We start from the raw sequence: 22,453 nt of genomic DNA on the forward strand, positions 1-22,453 counted from the left end.
CGGTGCAGAAAATGTTTCATCTATCAAATTTGAAGGGCTTCCCTGGTGGCTCAGTGGTAAAGAGTCTGCCTGCAATGCAGGAGATGCAGGTTCAATCCCTGGGTCAGGAAGGCATGGCCACCCACTCCAGTATTCTCGCCTGGAGAATCCCATGGACAGAGGAGTCCAGCAGGCTACATAGTCCATAGTGTCACCAAGAGTCAGACACAAGTGAAGGGACTTAGCATGCATGTATCTCAAGTTTTGAGTGGAGCCTGGCCTCTGCATTTTTAGGAAGCACTGCAGATGATTCTAATGCATACTGAAGTTTGAGGCTCACTGGCTCAACAGAAAAGACAAGGATATCAGGAGACAACTATAAAACAGGGATGCCTACTTGCAAAAAAAGTGAGATCCACAGGTTCAAGAAGAGTAACCAAGTAGTGGTAAAAAGTGAGGCGCATCAGTGAGAAAGACCTAGGTTCCAATTCTTATTCTGTTACTTATTAGTATTTGCTATGTGAGTGAGCCTCTCTTAGTGCCTTGTGTTCTCATACATAACATAGGAAAGATACCCACGTCACACAATTACAAGGTTTCAATGAGATAATGTATATAAAGTGCTTAATATAAATCTTGGCATAAAATAAGCACTCACTGCTAAGTTGTCATAATGTTTTTGATTATTAGTAAAATTTAAAGAGGACAGATCAGAAAGGGTTTCCTGGAAAAAAAAATGTAGCTTGAATTTACTTTTAGAGTAGAGTATCTCCAAGTGCAAATATATTCTTTCAGACCATGACATTTGTAGAATTTTTTAAATTTTATATCTTCAGTTCTATAATTTGGAACTTTTAATGCTACTAGTAACAAAGTGATTTCAGGGCCTGCCTTTTCATTTGTGTTTATGATTGTCCAAATGCCAAATGAAAGGCAGATTAAGTCAAGAACCAGTCTAGAAACAGAGGAAATAGTGGGAGAATTGAGTCATCGGGTGGCACAGGGCAGTTTAATCTGCTCGGCCATTGTGGTCAGTGCCATGTTCATGTAGTGAGCAGATGCATGACATGAACTCTGCCTCTGCATACCAGTGCCTACAAGTTCATAAGCAGAAACCTGAAGCATAAACACAGAAAGTACAATGGCTCTGTCACTGATTCTAGTAATAATTAGATTAGATAGCAATTTCCTTATCATCCCCATGCTAACCCTATCTTCAAGAGAATAGACAATTTAACAAATATCTAATGATACCAAATTAAAATTAACATTTGACCACTGCCTACTGGCAGAGACTTGGTTAAGTAAATATGAGATCTGATTTTCCCAAATGCATAAACCCTTGAGGCTATTAATAACAATATGTTTAACACACTTACTCTAATAAGTGTTTTCTGCATAAGCATTAATTACATTTAAGCAACAGTCCCAAATTAGACATAGACCAGACCTTGAGGCTACATGTGTCCATTCTATCTTTAAACCCCACACTAGTGGTTAATTTCAACAAACCACATCATCTCATGCATTAAAATAACATTCTATTATTTTATTGAGTTTATAGCTATATTTGACTTCACTTAAAACTTTGTTTCAGCTTTATAGTTGCAGAAAAACTAAAGTATAAGAGATGTTGTATATTATGATTTATAAGAAACATCCATCTGGTCATTCAGAAGACCAAAACAAATTTCTCATATATATTTGGTCTTCATCCACAGATCCAGGCTCACAGACTCCCCAAACCCTTGGAATTTCCTAAGTGACAAGAGCCATAACGGTGCCTTTGGTTACATTAATTAGCTGATTCTAGGACCCCACCTAAGGATGGGAGCTGGTTGCCAGGGAAACCAAACCTGTGATTAGAGAGGTGGAACTTTCAGTCCCATCTCCACTGATCACTGGGTAGAAGAGAGGCTGGAGTTCGAATTGATCTCCAATAGCCAATGATTTAATCAGTCATGCCTGTGGCATGCAGCCTCCATAAAAACCCAAAAGGACAGGGTTCAGACAGATTCCAAGTTGAAGAACACGTAGAGATTTGGGGATAGTGACACCTAGTGAGGGCATAAATGCTCCTCCCCTTCCCATACCTTGCCCTATGCATCTCTTCATCTGCCTGTGCCTAACATATCCTTTCATGATAAATGTCATCTAGTAAATAAAATGTTTCTCTGAGTTTTGTGAGCCATTCTAGCAAGTTAATCAAATCTGAGGAGGAGGTCTTGCAGCCTCTAATTTGTAACCAGTAGATCAGAAGCACAGGAAACAGCCTGAGCTTACAACTGGCCTCTAAAGTGAGGCATAGGAAGGGGGTGGGGGCAAGTCACTGAACCCTTAACCTGTGGCATCTGATGCTACCTCTAAGGAGATAATGTCAGAATTCATTCGAATTGTAGGACATCCAGCTGGTGTCCAGAGAATTGTCTGATGCCCTGTGGGAAGCCCTCCCCATCCACACACAACATGTACTTGGGAACTGAGTCCAGGAACCTAATTTAAGTGTATACCTAGCTTTATGTCTGTATATGTTTTGCTGTTGTTCAATTGCTAAGTAATGTCCAACTGTTTGCGACCCCATGAAATGCAGCATGCCAGGCTTCCCGTCCTTCACTATCTCCCAGAGTTTGCTCAAAGTCATGGCCATTTCATTGGTGATGCCATCCAACCCTCTCATACTCCATTGTCCCCTTCTCCTCCTGTCTTCAATCTTCCCCAGCATCACGGTCTTTTCCAGTGAGTCAGTTCCTCTCATAAAGTGGCCAAAGTATTGGAGTTTCAGCTTCAGCATCAGTCCTTCCAATGAATATTCAGGGTTGATTTCCTTTAGGACTGACTGGTTTGATCTCCTTGCTGTCCAAGGGACTCTCAAGAGTCTTCTCCATCACTACATTTTGGAAGCATCACTTCTTCAGCACTCACCCTTCCTCTCACATCCAAACATGACTAGTGGAAAAACCATAACTTTTGCTATACATATCTTTGTCAGCAAGGTGATATCTCTGCTTTTAATACACTAAGTTTGTCATAACTTTTCATGTTTTAATAGTGTCCAAATAATTGATCATCCTAAGAAGCTGAAAAAAAAATTCTCTATAAAACAGGTGCACATGTTGTTCAGGTGTGAGTAATTAGATAATCCTGAGGGAAATTTTTTAGACTTCTGAGTCTGTTCTGTGGCCCTGCCTTTCCACCAAGGGAAGCAGCAGAGGATGTGCTCCTTCCCAGCAATCCCACTGCTGGGCATATACACCGAGGAAACCAGAATTGAAAGAGACACATGTACCCCAGTGTTCACTGAAGCACTATTTTCAGTAGCTAGGACATGGAAGCAACCTAGATGTCCATGAGCAGATGAATGGATAAGGAAGCTGTGGTATGTATACACAATGGACAATTACTCAACTATGAAAAGGAATGCCTTTGAGTCAATTCTGATGAGGCAGATGAACCTGGAGCCTATTATACAGAGCAAAATAAGTCAGAAAGAGAAAGAAAAATACTGTAGGTTAACGCATATATATGGAATTTAGAAAGATGGTACTGACAATCCCACATGCGGGGCAGCAAAGGAGACAGATGTAATGAACAGACTGTTGGACTTAGTGGGAGAAGGTGAGAGTGGGATGATTTGAGAGAATAGCTTTGAAATATGTATATTACCATATGTAAAATAGATTACCAGGGTGATGCATGAAGCAGGGCACCCAAAGCCAGTGCTCTGGGACAACCCAGAGGGATGGGGTGGGGAGGGACGTGGGAGGAGGGTTCAGGATGTGGGGACACATGTATACCTGTGACTGATTCATGTTGATGTATGGCAAAACCCATCACAATATTGTAATTATCCTCCAATTAAAATAAATTAATTTTTAAAAAGAGAAAAAACAGAAACCCATGACTAAAAGCATCCCTGCAGGATGGCTGGTTCCTACATCTTCAGCGCTATCTCATTACCTTCCCAGTGGCCCCTAAGCAACTATGGTAGGGGGAAGGAGGTGGAAATAGTACTTTGAATGTGGAACACCATTTACCTTGCACTTAAGGCCATTTACCTGGCCTTAAGAAGTGTGGTTAGTGGTGAGGGTGGGAATTATTAAATTCTAATTAAAGGAAATCACGTGGATCTAGATATCCTGTTGCTCTGTCACCACTCTCACCTAATCTTCATTTATTCACTAGAAAGTATATTTAACACCCCATGATCAGTGAGTGGATTATTTTCCCCCAATACATATTACTGAATCATGCAGTGGTAACTATTGGTTTGGCCAATAGTTAGTTTTGGGTTTTCTGTAACATCTTACAGAAAAATCCTGAATGAACTTTTTGACCAACCCAATATAATAATTTTCTGATTGTAAGGATGAATTTGAACATATTTAGGAAGAATTGATGCTTCTGAACTGTGGTGTTGGAGAAAACTCTGGAGAGTCCCTTGGACAGCAAGGAGATCCAACCAGTCCATCCTAAAGGAGATCAGTCCTAGGTGTTCATTGGAAGGACTGATGTCGAAGCTGAAACTCCAATACTTTGGCCACCTCATGCAAAGAGTTGACTCATTGGAAAAGACCCTGATGCTGGGAGGGATTGGGGGCAGGAGGAGAAGGAGACGACAGAGGATGAGATGGCTGGATGGCATCACTGACTCGATGAGCATGAGTTTGAGTAAACTCTGGGAGTTGGTGATGGACATGGAGGCCTGGCGTGCTGCGGTTCATGGGGTTGCAAAGAGTCAGACACGACTGAGTGACTGAACTGAACTGATAAAGAGCATTAGAGTACTTCTCCTAGGAGCTCCGAGGAATGGTAGCCCAATAGATTTGGGAGCAAGCTGTGGCTGACAATAGCTTCTGTTCCTACAAAGGGCTGGATTCAGACACTTAGAAGACCTAAGCACTGAAAATATTATAACACCTTCCCCACTCCCACCTCACCAAGTACTCTGTTATCAAAAATAACACTAAATGTAACATGAAGTATTAAGAACATTCAGTAAATTTCTGATTTTTTCATTATGATTGTTTCAATACTTTTATGGAAACCAAATTTCTATTTATTTCTAAAAGAATTTGGAGGTGCCCCTGCTAGTGCCTTAAACACCTTCATGTAAAGCAGCGTTGTAAGTGAATCCAGGGTCCTCAGTTACATCATTTCACTTGAAACCAGGGCTCATTTGTTGCATCTAGTCTGCTGATAACAAAAATGGAGTCTTTTTTTGTGTTGAACTCTTTTCTTCCTATGTACTGCCCAAGAACTTCTTCATCAGCCTTCTCTTTGCCCTAATCTACCCAACTCAAATAAAGACTTAGATCTAAAAATCTGAAATCCCTTTCAATATCTGTACTACTTAGTAAATTAGAGCTAGAAATTAGAAACTTCTGCCCTATTTAAAGTAATGTTCCTTTTTTTTTTCTCTCCCATATTCTTCTGCTCAAAGCAAGAAGGAACTGGACGTAGGATCACCAGGAAATGCAGAGTCATTGAAGTTTACATATGTAGATAAGATAACAGTAGCCATCCTGAGATCTTTGACAAAACATGTTTTGTAAATGTTGGCAACTACTTGTCAGTAGGAAAATGAAAGCCAGGAGCACCTGGGAGCCTAGAGGTGGCACTTCCTACAGCTAAGCAAAAGGCACACACAGCTCCCTTTTTCTAGAGGGCATGAGGCTCCTATGGATCTAGGAGGGGGGAAGAAGTTAGCACCCTAAGTCATGAAAATGAAAGAGGTGAGCAAACATCAGAGAGTTGTGAAACGGATACAATGGGAAGAGCATCAATCATCCTTTATCCGGCAAAAGCCAAGTCTGTCACCAAAAACACAGCAAAAGGATGAGAAAGTAACTTTTCACACTCCTCTGAGGTATCCGCATAAGTCTAGAATTTACATCTTAGCTTGACATCTCTTTGGTAATGAATGGCTGACCAAAATGCTTAGAAAATTCTTCACCTCCAAACATAGTATTAAGTAACAGTAAATTTACTCTTCACATAACACTAACTAATCAAGTGAGAATTTTTAGGGAAAAGTAAAAGGAAAACACTTCTATTATCAGAGGTATGAACACACCAGTGAGGAAAGAAGCATGATGAGGAAGACATCAGCTCTGCCCATGGTCAAACCAAGAGAAACCAAATCTGGAGCTGTACCCTGAAACCTAGAATGACAATCATCAGCCTCTGGGAATAACCACTTTCTATTTATTGCTTAAAGGGAAATAGCCCTGTGTGCATTATATACCCAATACCCACTCCAGTATCCTGGCCTGGAGAATTCCGTGGACCATACAGGCCATGAGGTCGCAAAGAGTCAGACATGACTGAGCGACTTTCACTTCACACTCACACAAAGTATTCAGATGTCAGCTTACATATTACTCCACATTCGTGCTCATGAAGACTTTACTGCCTTCAATTTTCACAACTAAAAGAAGCAGGATCTGAACCCAGCACTTCTGATAGCAGTCTCAGTGCTTACACCATTTCTCCATGACCTGCTCTCTTAAGGTTCTGATCTTACAGAATAATTCAGTAATAGAAAATTTTTGAGCCCCATTAAATCCACAAAAAGGATAAAAAGTGAGGCTTCAATTACTCCCCTCTAAGAATTTTTCCAACAACAAATAAGCACTATTTGAGTCATGTAATAAGTCTTTAATATGCTATATATTGATAACTCAGTAAATATTTATGGGTTTTGCTCTAAAATGAGTTACTGAGGTCACCAAAGACATGACCCTTGCTAGACTCAGTGATACTGACCCAAAGAACTAGGGATTCCAAGAAATAAGATCTGAGTTGGCCAGAGGATCTGAAACTTAAACTAACCTTTAAGGAAAGTGGGTATTTGGCTAACATGAGAAGAGAAAGGAGGCTATTTAGAGCATATGATAGCGGAGTAAACTGGAGCAGAGACAAATGATTCAAGACTTAACTGTGAAAATGAATATGGGGCAGGGGTGCAGGTATAGATAGTGATTGGCATAACTGAACAGGAAAATGGGGGAATTTTCTATTTCCCTTCACATATTAGAAAATTGAAGTGCAAACAGGTTAAAAAATATAGTTGCACAAAGTCTAACTGCTAGTTGGTGGCAAAGTTAAAATTTAAATCTCACCCTGTAAATTCCTGTCCCATCACACTTCCACCACACTGTGATTTTATGTGAGAATGTTTCTATGTTGCATTAGTTGAAACAACTTCAATGAATATTCTTTCAAGTGATGTTATTATAATTTGAGGCTTCTCCTGTGGCTCAGACAGTAAAGAATCTGCCTGCAATGCAGGAGACCAGGTTCCATCCCTAGGTCAGGGAGAGCCCCTGGAGAAGGGAATGGCAATCCACTCCAGTATTCTTGCCTGGAGAATTCCATGGACAGAGGAGCCAAAGAGATTTCCCGAATAATCTATTAGCCTATTGAATTAGTCTTTCTCAATAATTTTAAGAGTTTCTGCTTCCATTAGCTTTTTAAATAAAATAATATTATTAAAGTTGAAGATAAAATGGAAATATTTAACTGAAAACAAAATCAATAATTATTACTCTATTATATAAGTATATTACAAGGTCTGGGTTCAGTTTAGAAAGAAACAGCCAGAATAAAATCAGAGCATTGGGGATTCTGGATTTGGGACTTTTTAAGAGCAGTTTTCAGTTCACATCAAAACTGAGCAGAAAGTAGAGAGTTCACGTATATCTCTACACATAACACTCACAACCTACCCCACTGTCAACATCCCTCACCACAGTAGTCCACATGTTATAATTGATGAACTTACACTGACACATCATTATCACCCAAAGTCCATAGCTTACATTAAGGTTCACTCTTGGTTTTATACATTCTATGCATTTGAAAAAATTTATAACAGGTATCCACCACCAACAGAATAGTTTGATTGCCCTGAAAATCTGCTGCGCTCTGCCCATTCACCTCCACCTCCCTCGTAATGCCTTGCAACCACTAACCTTTTTACTGTGTCCACAGCACTGCCTTCTCCACAATGTTGTATAGTTGGAAGCACATAATACGTGGCCTTTACAGATTGTCTTCTTTCACTCAGCAATATGCATTTAAGGCTCCTCCTTGCCTCTCCATGACTTGATAGCTAATGTACCACAGTTTATCCATTTACCTGCTGAAGGACATCTTTGTTGCTTCCATGTTTTGAAGTTATAAGTAAAGTTGCCATAATCATCTGTATTTAGGTTTCTATGTAAACGTAAGTTCTCAGTTTGTTTGGGTAAATACCAAGGAGCATGATTTCTGGGTCATGCATATGAATATGTTGATTTCTGTGAAAAACTGCCCAAGTGGCTGTACAATTTTGTATTTCCAGCAGCAATGAATAAAAGTTATCACCGCTCTCTTCAGCACCAGTGTGTGATGGTGTCAGCGCTCTGGATTTTGACCATTCTAACAGGTATTGCAATGATAATTCATTGTTGTCTTAATTTAATTTCATTGTTGTCTTAATTTGAAATTTCCAGATGACATATAATGTTGAGCATTGTTTCATATTTACTGTGGCTCAGTCGGTAAAGAATCTGCCTGCAATGCAGGAGACCTGGGTTCGATCCCTGGATTGGGAAAATCCCTGGAGAAGGAAACGGCTACCCACTCCAGTATTCTTGCCTGGAGAATTCCATGGATTGTATAGCATGGGGTCGCAAAGAGTTGGACTCGGCAACACGACTGAGCAACTATCACTTTCACTGCGATCTGCAGGCTTTCCTGGTGGCTCAGGCGGTAAAGAATCTGCCCACAGTGCTGGAGACCTGGGTTCAGTCCCTGGATGGGGAAGATCCCCTGGAGAAAGGAGTGGCCACCCTCTCCAGTATTCTTGCCTGGGAAATCCTATGGACAGAGAGCCTGACAGGCTAGAGTCCATGGGGTCGCAAAGAGCTGGACAAGACTGAGTGACTAACACTTTTTGCTATCTGCATATCTTCTTTGGTGAGCCGTCTGTTCATTTGTTTTGCTCATTTTCTTATTGTTGATTTTGAAGAGTCCCTTACACATTTTAGGCAACTGTCCTCTATTGGACATGTCTTTTGCAAATATTTTCTCCCAATCTATGTTTGTAGTCTCATTGTCTTGATACTAGCTTTCACAGAGCAAAAATTTTTCATTCTAATGAAGTCCACTTTATCGATTTTTTCTTTCAAGGATTGTACCTTTGGTGTTGAAACGTCATCACCATACCCAAGGTCACCTAGGTTTTCTCCTGTTATGTTATAAGAGTTTTCTGGTTTCTCATTTTACATTTAGGTTCTATTTTTAGTTCATTCTTGTGAAGGACAGAAAGTGTGAGTCTAGATTTGTTTTTGTTTTTGTCTTTGCATGTTCAATTATTCCAGCATCATTTGGTGAAAAGACTATCTTTCTCCAATGTATTGCCTTTGTTTCTTTGCCAAAGACCAGTTGGCTATATTTATGTGGATTTATTTCTGGGCTCTCCAGTCTGTTCTGTTGATCTACTTAATATTTTTTCAGCAATACCACACTGTCTTAATTACTGTAACTTTATAGTAAGTCTTAAAATCGGGTAACATCAGTCCTCTGACTTTGTTCTTCTCCAGTATAATGTTGGTTACTCTGGATCTTTTGCCTCTCCTTATAAATTTTCGAATCAGTTTTTCGACAGTCACAAAATAACTTACTGGGATTTTTGCTGGGATTAGGATCTATTTATAATTTCCTTTGATATTATTTTAACATTTTATCTCATTTTTAAAAATCTATCTAGTGTACACATTCTAAAAGTAGAACTACAGCTGTCTGAGGAACAATTAGCTACTCTTAAGTGTCATTGTATTTATATATTTAATTGCAGGATAATTGGTTTACAATATTGTGTTGGTTTCTGCCATATATCAACATGAGTCAGCCACAGTACTCCTGAGTAACTTTAACTCCCACTGCTCTCTTCTTTAGGTCAACTTGTTCCCCAGACTCTCAAGAGATACATCCTAAAGAACAAATCCCAGCAGCCTTTGTAAACTTCACCACTCCTCTAAACTTTATATGCCTCAGGGACTGCCAAGACAATCTTGCACACAGTAAATTTTGCTGGATTTGCTACTATGAAAAGTGTTCAAAAGGCATTTGGACCAACCAGCTCCATAGGCATAGTGCTTTCCTGTTTACAGAGTTTCCTGCACATTATCTTCTTTATACCCTCTAAAAGAAGGGTATAAAGACACATGAGGAAAATAGATGAGGAAACTGAGGAACACTGAATTTAAAAGCCTTGAGGTAAAAAAAAAAGAAAATCTAGAAAATGATGGTGCTGAGATCAAAACTTACTCCATATTTGCCTCACTGCCCTTTGCACACAAGGTTCTATTCTTCAGAAGCCCTCCCAGTTATACCCCCACCATGGAGTACACAGCAATATGTCTGAGCTTGAGGTGCCAGAGGTCCCAGGCAGTCTCCTCAAACATTTTGGGAAGGTCTCATTAAGCACAAAACACAAGCCACAGACAGTTGAGTGAGTGAATACATTAAAGACAATGCTGATCTCCAGGAGAAGTCAAGTTGAACCCAGGAGCTTCGAAGTAAGTCTAGACCCCTTTTAGAACCTCTCTGACTTTTCATTGCTCTTCCAGGTCTCAAGGATACTTGGGCTGGCTCAAACCTAACCTTTCTCAGTCCTTAGAGACCAAGATGAGAGTCCAGCTAATAAGTAGTGTGTGCATGCTCAGTCATGTCAGTCGTGTCCGACTCTCTGCGACCGCACCGACTCTAGCCCACCAGGGTCCTCCATACGTGGAATTTTCCAGGCAAGAGTACTGGAGTGGGTTGCCATTTCCTTCTCCATGGGATCTTCCTGACCCAGGGATCGAACCTGGGTCTCCTGCATTGCAGGCAGACTCTTTAACATCTGGGCCACCAGGGAAGCCCCAGTTAATAAGTAGACAATCTGCCAAATTCTAGGACCTCTGTTGCTTGGAAAATTACAGAACTTGGAAATATCTAGTAGTTCTATGCACAATAGAAAGCAAAAAATAAGAAAACCAAAATAAGAAGAGAATTATTTTCAACCAAATCATATCTGAATAACACAGTATCAACCATAACATGTCCAAATGCTTGCAAATAAAATTAAAAGAGATGGAGAAAGTTTAGAGAGACCATCACTTTAGCCATTAGGTGATTGTTTTCTTAGTGACTATCCCTGGACAGGCATCTGGACATCTTGGTTCCTCTGTTAAGCTATTGTTATTAGAAAATGTTAAGCAGAGTATCTTATACTCAGAAGTAGTCAATAAAAGCTTACTAAATAGAATTAAACCCAGTAAAATACAGTTGAATTGTTGAGGGAATCCAAAGCAATCAAGGAGATAAACAGGTTAGAAGCCACTGAGAAATGTAGCCAGATGGGGAAAATGGACAGGACTTGGGCATTAGGAGCAGGAGGGGGAAGTGTGGTGAACAGCAGTCAAGGCCAATCTTCCCTCCCGTGGTCCCTGCAGCTTGGAGCCCTGTGTGGGACCAGTGAGCTGCTGGGTGACTACTCCAGAAGCACAAAACCTGGACTTCTCCCTTGTTAACTCATCTCTCCCTTTCCTAAATGCATTCAGTTATGATAGCACTAGCAATTGTGACCCATACTGTTCTATACTGCCCTTTAAATCTTTCCATCATAACAGGATTATTTGTCCAATATATAATATATTTTATCCTTTCTTCCCTACCTGTCCCAAGGTGCCAACTCTTTTTTCCTTCAGGTGTTGCACAGACCCTGAGCCAAGTAATCCACTCTTGTGCTTAATTCCCTGTAAAGATAGCATTATGCACAAGTCTGTTTTGACCATTAAGGGAAAGGTTGGGGAAAAGTGAGATAAGGGTGCATAAGGGAGTGGGGACGTGGAGATGATCTGACAGTTGTCTTTTCAAATCGAAGAGGACAAGTTCCCAATAGATTACGTCCATGTTGCTTCCCAGGTGGCACCAGTGGTAAAGAACCCGCCTCCCAATGCAGGAGACATAAGAGATTTGGTTCGATCCCTGGGTCAGGAAGATCTCCTGGAGGAGGACATGGCAAACCACTGCAGTATTCTTGCCTGGAGAATCCCTCTGGACAGAGGAACCTGGTGGGCTACTGTGCATGGGTCTCAAAGAATCAGACAGACTGAAATAACTTAGCACACACCCACAGTGAAATGAAAGAGACCTATCCAAGATAACAATCTCCATGATTCATACACGATAGGCTTTTAGACCACAGAGTATTGAAGATTCCACCAGAAAAAGTAAGAGAAGTGAGCATTCCCTTACTCGGAGCATCTACTATGTATGAGGCTGTATGTTGGCCTCTTTGCAAACCTAATGGCACCTATTTTGTATAACAAACCTATGAGACAAGAAAAGTGAAACCTGAAGATGTTAAATATCTTGCCCAAGTTTACATGGCTGGTAAGTGGTGGCAGAGCCAGAATTTTAAACCCATGTCCCTTCCACTGCAAAAGTACTTTGAGAAGCATTATCTGTAGAAGGGGATTTTGCTCAGCGAATGTTGTTGCCTAGAAGAATGTTGTTGGACTGAGGATATGGGAAAACAACTGAGCCTAACAAGCCAAAGCAGCAGGGCCAGACTAATAATAAAAACAACCATCCTCAGCATCACTTATTAGCTACATGCCAAACGTTATACTATACACTCACAAGTGGCATCTGCAATACCTGTTAGATGGGAATTACCACCGTTATTTCACTGACAGGAAACTGAGAGAGTTTAAGCAACTTGCCCAGGGTCACAGGGTCAGTGAGTACAGGGCTGGGAGTGGAAATCAGGTCTGTCTGACTTCACAACGGAAAGAGTTCAAGGCCTAGACAAGTGGTCCACATAAGGGAAAAAGGCAGATTGTGGACATTTTAAGGTGGTCTTGACCTAGCTCAAAGAAGTCAGCTAGAGGAAGGAGGGATGCCAACCAGAGGAGGGAGGTGCTGACGGTTAAATTCTTTACAGGACAACAGGGTGGGGCTGTCCTATAAAGGAGGTCCTTATATCATGTTGAGGATTGACTGAGGCTTGGAGATTTATCAGCAGAGATTCAGGTTAGAATCACATGGGAAACACTTCAAAGAGCTGATTTCCACCTTCAGCTACTCTTACTTAATTGATCCTTAAGGTTCACCCCAAATTCCTAATATAGTGGTAAGTAACCCACACTGTGGACGGTTGTTGAATTCAGAGAAGTTCTGGGAGGCCTGGGGATCCTGGACGCATATCTGGACTGAGTTGTCATTTTTGGGAGAAAGTCAATTCAAACACGGCACGACTTCAAACAGGGCAAGGAGCATGAAGAATCCAGGGTGTCTGTGCTGTGGGCAGGTCACCGTTTATGTCAGCTGGTGCACCATATCAGAAAGTCTATGGAGGCCGGTTTTGGGGTGGGGTTAGCTTTCTGGATGCCCAGGAGACGTGCCTGAAAGTGGATCTTATAAGGGAACTTGGGAAGAAGAGTCTGAGAGCTAATGCTAATTTAAAGTGGTATGACATCCACTCACTTTATTGTCTAAAATAATGCTTTTAGCCAAATCACTGTCAAATTATGACTAGACCCCCAACCTTCTCACCTTTTTGGTTCAGACCCTAATCAGAGTCACCTCCAAAATCTAACAGTGATGATTGTTATAAAATTCACAGTGCATACTTTAGTAATTCATAAAACTTTCTCCCATATGTATTTGATATACACATAACGGTAACAGAAGCAATAGTAAAGACATAAAATCAGTATTTGTTGAGCACTAGATGCTAAGCTTAGAGTATTTCATGTACATTATTTCAGGAAGTCTTTGTAACAATCCTGTTGGTGGGGGAGAGTAGTGTGGCATCAACATACAGAGGGGTGGGAGGCACTCTATTAAAATGTAATCATGAGCTTCCTTGGTGACTCAGTGGTGGAGAGTCCAGCTGCCAGTGCAGAAGACATGAGTTCCATCCCTGGTCCAGGAGGATCCCACTTGCCGTGGGGCATCTAAGCCCATGTGCCACAGCTGTTGAGCCTGTGCTCTAGAGCTCGGGAGCCATAACTACTGAGCCCACATGCAGCAACTCCTGAAGTCCACATGCCCTGGAGTCTTGCTCCCAAACAAGAGAGGCCACCACAATGAGATGCCTGCAGGTAGAGAGCAGCCTTTGATCACCGCAGCTAGAGAAAAGCCGGCGCGGCAACGAAGAGCCGGCACAGCCAAAAATAGTAAGTAAATAGTATGGATCTTAAAAAAGTGTAATGATATGAAATGATCTGGACTAGATTTGTCACATGTGATAGATAATTCATATGACTTAATGTCTGGAAGTGACTGTATAAGGGAAGAAAGCAGTGAGTTAGCAGCGAGGCTAGAGGAGAGAGAGGAGGGGAGACTTCTTTGGCCGACACTCCCACTCTGCCTAGACATTGTCTAGGAGAAACTCACTGTTTCCTCTACTCACACACTCACTTCCTGGAGCTGGTGCAGACCCCCAGGAGAGGGGTCTGCACCTACAACTTCTTTCCAACTTGACTACAAATCACAGGTTGCCACAGCCCATCCCCCATCTCCACCACCCCCTTTAAGATTCAATCATTTGCTAAACCAGCTCACAAAAGTCAGGAAAACACTTATGTCTGATGTGAAATGAACTGAACTGAAAGTCACTAAGTCGTGTCCAACTCTTTGTGACCCTATGGGCTGTAACCTGCCAGGCTCCTCCGACCATGGAATTCTCCAGACCAGAATACTGGAGTGGGTATCCATACCCTCCTCCGAGGGATCTTCCCAACCCAGGGGTCGAACCCAGGTCTCCCACACTGCAGGCAGACTCTTTACCATCTGAGCCACCGGGAAGCCATACACTTATGGGTACTTGTTTACTATCTGTTAAAGGATATGGATTAAATGGGGTTTCCACAGTGGCTCAGCGGTAGAGAAACACCTGCAATGCAGGAGACCAGGGTATAATCCCTGGCTTAAGAAAATCCCCTGGAGGAGGGCATAGCAACCCACTCCAGTATTCTTGCCTGGAGAATCCTAAGAACAGATGAGTCTGGTGGGTTATAGTCCAAAGAGTCGGGGATGACTGAAGCGACTGAACAGCAGATAAACAGCCAGCCAAAGAGATACCTAGCGCGAGATAGCATAGGAGCTTCTGTCCCTGTGGAGCAGGAGTGCACCACCCTCCAAACACACGGTTGTGTTCACCAGCCTAGAAGCTCTCCAATGTGGTACTTCGGGGATTTCCATCACGTGGGCATAATTAATCATTAATTCCATCTCCAGCTTACTCCCCTTCCTGGAAGCTAGGAGGTAGGGCTGAGAATCCCAAGCTTCTAATTATGGCTTAGTCTGCCTGGGCACCAGCCTCCATCCAGGAGCCCACCCAAAGTCACCTCATTAGAAAAAAAGACAGTCCTACCACCCAGAAAATCCTGAGGGACTTAAGAGCTCTACCCTAGGAACAGGGGTCAGAAGCCAAATATTAGAACAAAAGATGCTCCTAATACTCTCATCACTTAGGAAACTGCAAGGGTTTCAGAAACTCTGTCCCAGGAACCAGGGAAAGAGACAAATATACTCTTTCTGCATATGTCACAGACATGGAGACTGTTGGGGTTACAATTTGCAGATTCTAAGTAGGAGAAACTGGGAATTCCTTCCACACTTCCCTTAACTTTAGTGTTTATAAAGCAAACAGCTCTTAACTAGAAGCAGAGGCAGGGTCTCTCCAGCACCTGCTGGGCCTCCACCCCCCACCCTCATTCCCAGGAGCAGAGGTATCCTTTCTGACCACAGGTACAGACGAGGGAACACGAGGAAGGCCCAGGGTCAAGGAACAACCCTTAACCAGATGTGAAGCTCCTGAAAAGCCATCTCCTTCGAGGAGAAAGCTGTGGACTGATCCTAATAGACCTTCCTTGTTCAGAGATGGTGCAGAGCCAGGCAAAGGAAGTCTGGTGTCCTTCAGCGTTCACCAAGCTCCCTGGGTGAGGTATTGTGAGCAAGTCAGGCACCAGAGGGAAGTTTCAGACAGAAAGTCTGGGGATGTGCCCTGCTTCCATTCAGAAGAGACGGGCACTCAGACCGAAGCCCACAGTTCAGCTGCCCTCCCGCCAGCATTGCAGCCGCTGCCTCACATCTCAACCCGGTGTCCAGTGTCCATTGTCACAAGAACCGTACGGGGAAGCCCTTCACAGCCTTCAGAAGGCATTCATGTCCAATATCTCTTAAAACAATAATACAGAAAAGTAGTGCTATTAGTCCTATACAATACATACAGAGGCCAAGATACAGAAAGGAAGAGCAGCTTTGCAAGTAATAAAAGGGAGAGCCAGAACTTGAACTTGGGTCTTCGGAACTTAAATCCCAGGCTCTTTGCAGGACAAAGGTAGATATATACCAAACACCCAGAATCAATGCACAGAGCCGCCCACGGGCAACCTCTTTCTGATATCCAGACAGATAACCATCCAAGTGCAGAAGTGGTCTCCAAGAGAGGGTCCGCACTGCTCCCCTCGCCTGACATCTTCGCCCCCTAGTCACCAGTCACCACCCAGGGAAATGTGGACTTTGACTTGGAAGTAATCAAATGTGTGTATGGACTGGGGGAGGGGAGTGTTATTACAATGAGTCAGAGCACAGAGTTTAGAGTCAGACATTCGTGAGTTTCAACCTTATTAGCTGTACTTCCTTTTGCAGCTCACTCCACTTCTCTAAGTTTTAAGGTCCTTATTCATAAAATAGGAATAATGCCTCCGGAACTGTGAGGATTCAGATTATGGATGGAGAGCTCTGAGCATGGAGTCTGGGGTAGAACAAGCACCTCGCTTTTTTTATTTTACACACAGACACACAACCAAAGATGACCACAGATACCATTTGCTGATGAACCACTATTGGGCATCCTCTCTTGAGGATAACTAATGTCCTTGTGGTGACTTGTTAATTAAACTGCCTCAACTTCATGAAGGTAGAGGTATGGAGTACAAATAGCACTGGATTAGCAGGAAAGAGAACTTCGATTTCATCTGCAGCTTCACTCCTAATGTTGCTATATGACCCTGAATGTGTCAGTCCCCCTTCTGGCACTCCCACCACTTGAGAAATGAAGGGTCATGAGAGATCTCTAAGGCTCTTTTACAGACTCTGACTCTCGTTCCTCCAGGGAAAGGATGCAGAAGGCGAGCAGTCAGCAAAATGGTGCTGAACCCCTCCTGGCCTGAGCAGTGCAAGCTCCCGCCTCAAATGGCTGGCCTAAGAGCTTCAGCCACTTGGAAAAATTCTCTTTCCCCTTGGATGAGACTCTTGAACCTCAGCCAGGACTCAGAGGTCCCAACTGCAAACAGTCACAAGTCATTTGATAACAAAGGGAAAGACACCCTGGCCAGCAAGTTGGGGAAGATGAGGCTCGTCACCAACTGAAAAATACCCCAGCCAGTCAGCCCCCCACCCAGCCATCCCAAACCTCAGGGTGAAGCCACTGCTTACCCGAAGACGTCCTTCTCACAATTAAGTCAGGGACTCCCCTGAAAAACCGGAAGTACTAAAAGCTGTCCTCTCCCAAACTCAGGACCCTCCAACACCACTACTAAATGGCAAAAACTTAGCTCCCTGCTCAGGCTTCTCCATCTCTGAAATCAGCTCTGCGATCGGCCTGTCTTGCCTGCCAACAGTTTCAACTCTACGGACGCTGTTTATTGTATCCCGCAGTGGCGATGGAATTCGTTTATTTTGCTTCAGTCTTCTTTGGTTAGTAGTGTTTTATTCTTCTCTCCATAACATAAATCCAGCCTCCCAAAATGTGAAACCTTGGATTTCTCAAGCCTATGGTGCCCCATTCCCTTCCCTTCCTGGCCTGACTTGAAATGAAACTCCCTCTTGCCTCCTTTTTCAAACTTTTCCTGAGACACCAGGAGAAGGATAGTTAGAGCTTTCGTTTTCGGAAAAGTGAAAAAAAAAAAAAGGAAGGAAGAAAAAAAATCAAAACACATAACTTACGTTCATCCAGAAGTGCACAGTTTTGGATGGAAGAAAACAGAGCTATAATCCACTGCGTTCCCCCAACCCGAAAAGAAGAATCTGTTGTGAAACGCTTCTTTTTCCACTTTGCCGGTGGAGGAGCCCCGTGGTAGGCATACATCCACAGGCTGATGCAAGATGCCTTTGAGAGAAACCTCACATTCTGAGGATTCCTGGGAAAGCGCCAGGGATCCCAGCATCCAATATATTGCACATTTGGTTTCAATTAGGAAGGGGGTTGGGGAGGGAAGAAGGAAAGTCACCAATCAGAGCTGTTTTCTGTTTAGAGACTATTTCTTTTGACCCAAGGGACCACGGGCAAAGCTATAATTTACAGCAAAACCCATTCATAGAAGAAAAAATATGTATAACCATAGGACAGACTTAAAGACACAGTTCCCTTCCGCCTTATCCCCACCGCATCCATCCCCCAAGCCCTCCCCTTCTTCCATCTAAGATTTGGTCCCCACCCTGTGACCCCCCACCTCATTTTTCTTACTTGAGTTGAAGCTATGAGCACAACTTAAGGTTTGGATTCTCCTCCAACCGAAGCTTCCAGGACAGTTGGGTCACACACACGAAGCTGATCTTTAGTGTTTTATCCATGAAAGTCCAGAGCTGAGCCCTCCCCCCAAAAGACTTCATTTAATCCTCCCCTCCGCCCCTACTACCTCCCCCACAAAAAAAAAGAAAAGAAAAAAAAGAACTAGAAACTTTGAGAGTCTCGGACTTCTATTTTTTTTCACTCAGTTCCCAGTTATTTGCTCTCTCTGAGGGTCTGTTGCTGCCCTGAATCCATGCTGCTAAATGAAAACACAAGCATTTACAAGGACTTTCTAAATTATTTTGAAACTTTTTTCCTCTTTTTTTTTTTTTCCTATCCACTGCTGTGAAGAAAGATCATGTGAAAGGAGAGAGTAAGTGACAGGGAGGAACCCTTCCTCTGCTCTTTAGAAGAGTAACTAATAATCCTCGCCATCCATCAAGGCTCCTGGCATTAACCCTTCGGAGCCCGGATCATTCCTTACCACGCACAGGCTTGGTCTTCCCTGGAGGTCTCACAGCTCTGTGAGTTCAGGAAATGCAAGGTAAGCAGAGACTCAAGGTCAGCAAACCCAAAAAGGAAGGTAGATGGCAAAAGAGGCTGAGAGGACCTAACCCACCTTTGAGCAATGCTTCCTCATAAAAAGACCTCCTCCCTCTTAAGTGATCCCCACCTCTTCCCTGTTGCACTTTGGCAGGTAATATGGGATTGCACAGCCCCCAAGATGAGCAAAGAGAGAGGTGGGACAAACAGGAAAAGGAGAGTGGAAAGGGATCATGCAAGGACATTCTCATAGTAAGTTTAAAGAGAGAGAGATTTCAGAAGAGGAAGAGGAAGGCAAGAGGACATCCAGTTCGCATGGCCATGAGGAATCAAGCTGCCAGTGTTAAGTCCTGAAAAGGCCTTTAAGCTCCACCAGAAAGTAGCCTTCCAAATCTGTGCTTTCCAGATGGATGACATGGAGAACCCGGAGAGCGATCAGAGGGCAGACACGGAGATGACTGAAGGCAGAAAGCAAAGCCCAAGGGGAAACACTAGAACTCAGGGTATTTTACAAAGAGAAAAAACAATGCAGCGATAAATCTATTAGGAAGACTCCAAATAACTTAGACAATCCAAAAGTAGCTGAGGGTGACTGACTCAGCTCAACTCAATAAATACGTATTGAGCTTTTATTAGGCATTTTACTGGGTGCTTGCTTGAAACAACTACAGATGTCTTGTTACAGAAATAGTCCTAGAATCCCCCCAGATATCTAGGCCTATAATCATTTACCTCTTTGCCATGATCAGGAAGAATGCACTGATAGCCTGACCTATAATTTCACGGATTTAGTGAGACTACAGGGCAAATGTGGAAAACAGTGTAATAATTTCATGAAGCCAGAAGGTAATAAAGGATAGATAAACTATGTGTCCTCAAACATCAGTATTTAAGGTGGTTGAACTCCATCATCAGGGCTGGTTGTCTGTCTGTGTATCTGTGTAACTAGGAGGCCAGCTTGAGCCAGTGATGCTGCCTACAGAACTCAGACACGCTGGGGTCTGTCTGAGAAAGAGTAGATAGGGCTGTCAAGAGTTTGCTGCTGGGACTTTCCTGGTAGTCCAGCAGGTAAGAATCTGCCTGCCAATGCAGCAGACACGGGTTCGATCTTCCCCGGCTCCACACGCTGTGGGAAAACGAAGTCCTGGTGCCACAACTACCGAGCCAGCGCCCTGGAGCCTGAGCTCCGCACCAAGAGACACCGCCAGAATGAGAAGTCTGCGCCCTGCAGGGAATAACAGCCCGACTCGCTGCAACCAGAGAGCGCGCGCACAGCAGTGAAAACCCAGTGCTACCGAAAATAGGCATTCTTTTAAAAGAATCTGTTGGTTCACAGACCAAGGAGACGATAGAGGAAAACTCGCTGAGTGAAGAGAGAAACAGGGACAAAAGACAGCCCCAAGTACAACCAAGCTGCGTCAAAGATAAGGAAAAGCTCTACCAAGTGTATCACTCAGGTCGTGTGTTTGTGCTCAGTCACTTCAGTCGTGTCTGACTCTCTGTGACCCCGTAGACTGTAGCCCACCAGGCTTCTCTGTCCATGGGACTCTTCAGGTAAGAATACTGGAGTGGGTTGCCGCACTCTCCTCTAGGGGATCTTCCCGACTCAGGGATTGAACCCGCATCTCCTGCGTCTCCTGCATTACAGGCAGATTCTTTACTACTGAACTACAAAGGGAGCCCCATCACTCAGGTTCAGTTCAGTTTACTCAGGTTACTCTTAGACCAATCTGAGGGTGTCACCTTGAATTCTAAGAAGAAGATGCTACCAAAAATAGAGCAAAGAAACGCTGAAAGCAGTATTTTACTAAAATATCTGAGGGATACTGAAAGCATTAGGAGGGATCATCAGATTTAAATCTCCACTTTGGAAGACACTCTGGTTGGAGGAGAGGGGTATGCTCCTTCAGATTTGACAACAGCCAATGGTGGCTCAGTGGTAAAGAATCCACCTGCAAAGCAGGAGACCTGGGTTCAGTCCCTGGGTCAGAAAGATCCTCCAGAGAAGGACATAGCAACCCACTACAGTATTCTTGCCTGGAGAATTCCATGGACAGAGGAGCCTAGCAGGCATGGGGTTGCAAAGAGTCAGACAGGACTGAGCAGCTCACACACACAGGCTGCTACACAAGCTGCAGCTGAAAAGAAAGAAAATGGCAAAGGCCATTTTAAAGCTGAAAGCATAATTCTCAGAATACCCAGAAAAATATTTCCTGGAGATTCTCATAACTATTTGACAGAGTTTTGAGTAAGGCTGGAATTCCTAAAATTGTGGGAACAGATGTGGAGAAATATCATTTTGTTACTCTTTTGTGAACAGATTTTGCCTCCTGGAATGGTTTGGGAAACATGAGTCATTGCAACCAGAATTATTTATTTTCCATGGGAGGTAATCCATCCTAGTTATGAGGACTCTTTCACACTAAAAATGAGTTACTGACAAACATATAGAATTCCATTACCTGAACTTTACTAAAAATAAGACAGATCTATCTGGAATGGCCAAGATGCAGGATTAACTAAAAGTAAGGAAATATGCAAGATGATTTTTTTAAGATCTTTTCTAGTCAATAAACCCAGCTCCAAGTAAATACAAGTGTTAAAGAGTTGAAATAACTATAGTATTTCTGTCTCTAAATTCTCAAGGGCTGGAGACATGTGTGGTGCCTTAGGAAGAAAAATAAAAGCTGGAAGTAAAAGGAATGCAACTCAGTTTAAGAAATACACGCACATACATCTTAATATCTTAACAGGCTGTGTAGGTGTTCACAGAAACCAAACCCAATCGGTACATTTAAGCCTCTGTGCTGTGCGTAGTCGCTCAGTCGTGTTCAACTCTTTGCATTGCAACAGACTGCAGCCCGCCAGGCTCCTCTGTCCATGCGGATTCTGCAGGCGAAATACTGGAGTGGGTTGCCTTGCCCTCCTCCAGGGGATCTTCCCAACCCAGGGATCGAACCCAGGTCTTCAGCACTGCAGGCGGTTTCTTTACCGTCTGAGCCACCAGGGGAAACCCTGGTACATTTAAGCTTCACAAGGAATTAAAACCAGAAATTAGCCACTTTTAATTAATTCCTAATTAATATTCTTCTCTCTTCTTCTTTTTCTCTTTCTTTTCTTCTTTCTCCTTCTTCTTTATTCTCCCTCTCTCCCCTCCCTCCCTCCCCATTTCTCTCTCTCATTTATCCATTCATTTTCCATCTCTCTCTCTCCTTATGTCTTACACAGCTTGCTTTAACCTATTCTTTTCCAGCAGACCAGACTTTTCTACTTCTTTTCACACATTATTGAAGATGCTTACCCTAAAATGAGGCCTTAATTCTCAAATATATATCTCTGCTCACTTCAAGCAAATGACAAACAGTGACTAGT

The 22,453-nt window shown here is 42.9% G+C and overlaps 1 protein-coding gene across 5 annotated transcripts in view; it reads right to left on the reverse strand.

The window, feature by feature from the left end:
• DDR2 (discoidin domain receptor tyrosine kinase 2) overlaps window positions 1-18,607 on the reverse strand; it is a 150,992-nt gene extending 132,385 nt beyond the window's left edge. For 2 of the 5 annotated variants that reach the window (XM_065946683.1, XM_065946647.1), the window contains exon 1: window positions 17,974-18,162. In XM_065946683.1, the coding sequence (XP_065802755.1) occupies window positions 17,974-17,979 (6 nt within the window). In that variant the 5' untranslated portion in view covers window positions 17,980-18,162. Of the gene's footprint in view, window positions 1-11,684; window positions 11,766-17,463; window positions 17,745-17,973; window positions 18,163-18,493 lie in introns of those variants that run through there. The other 3 variants (XM_065946656.1, XM_065946665.1, XM_065946675.1) reach the window with 3 other exon arrangements.
• Window positions 18,608-22,453: the final 3,846 nt, after the last annotated feature.

This window comes from Muntiacus reevesi, chromosome 1 (assembly GCF_963930625.1).
Source record: "Muntiacus reevesi chromosome 1, mMunRee1.1, whole genome shotgun sequence".
NCBI classification, from domain to species: Eukaryota; Metazoa; Chordata; class Mammalia; order Artiodactyla; family Cervidae; genus Muntiacus; species Muntiacus reevesi.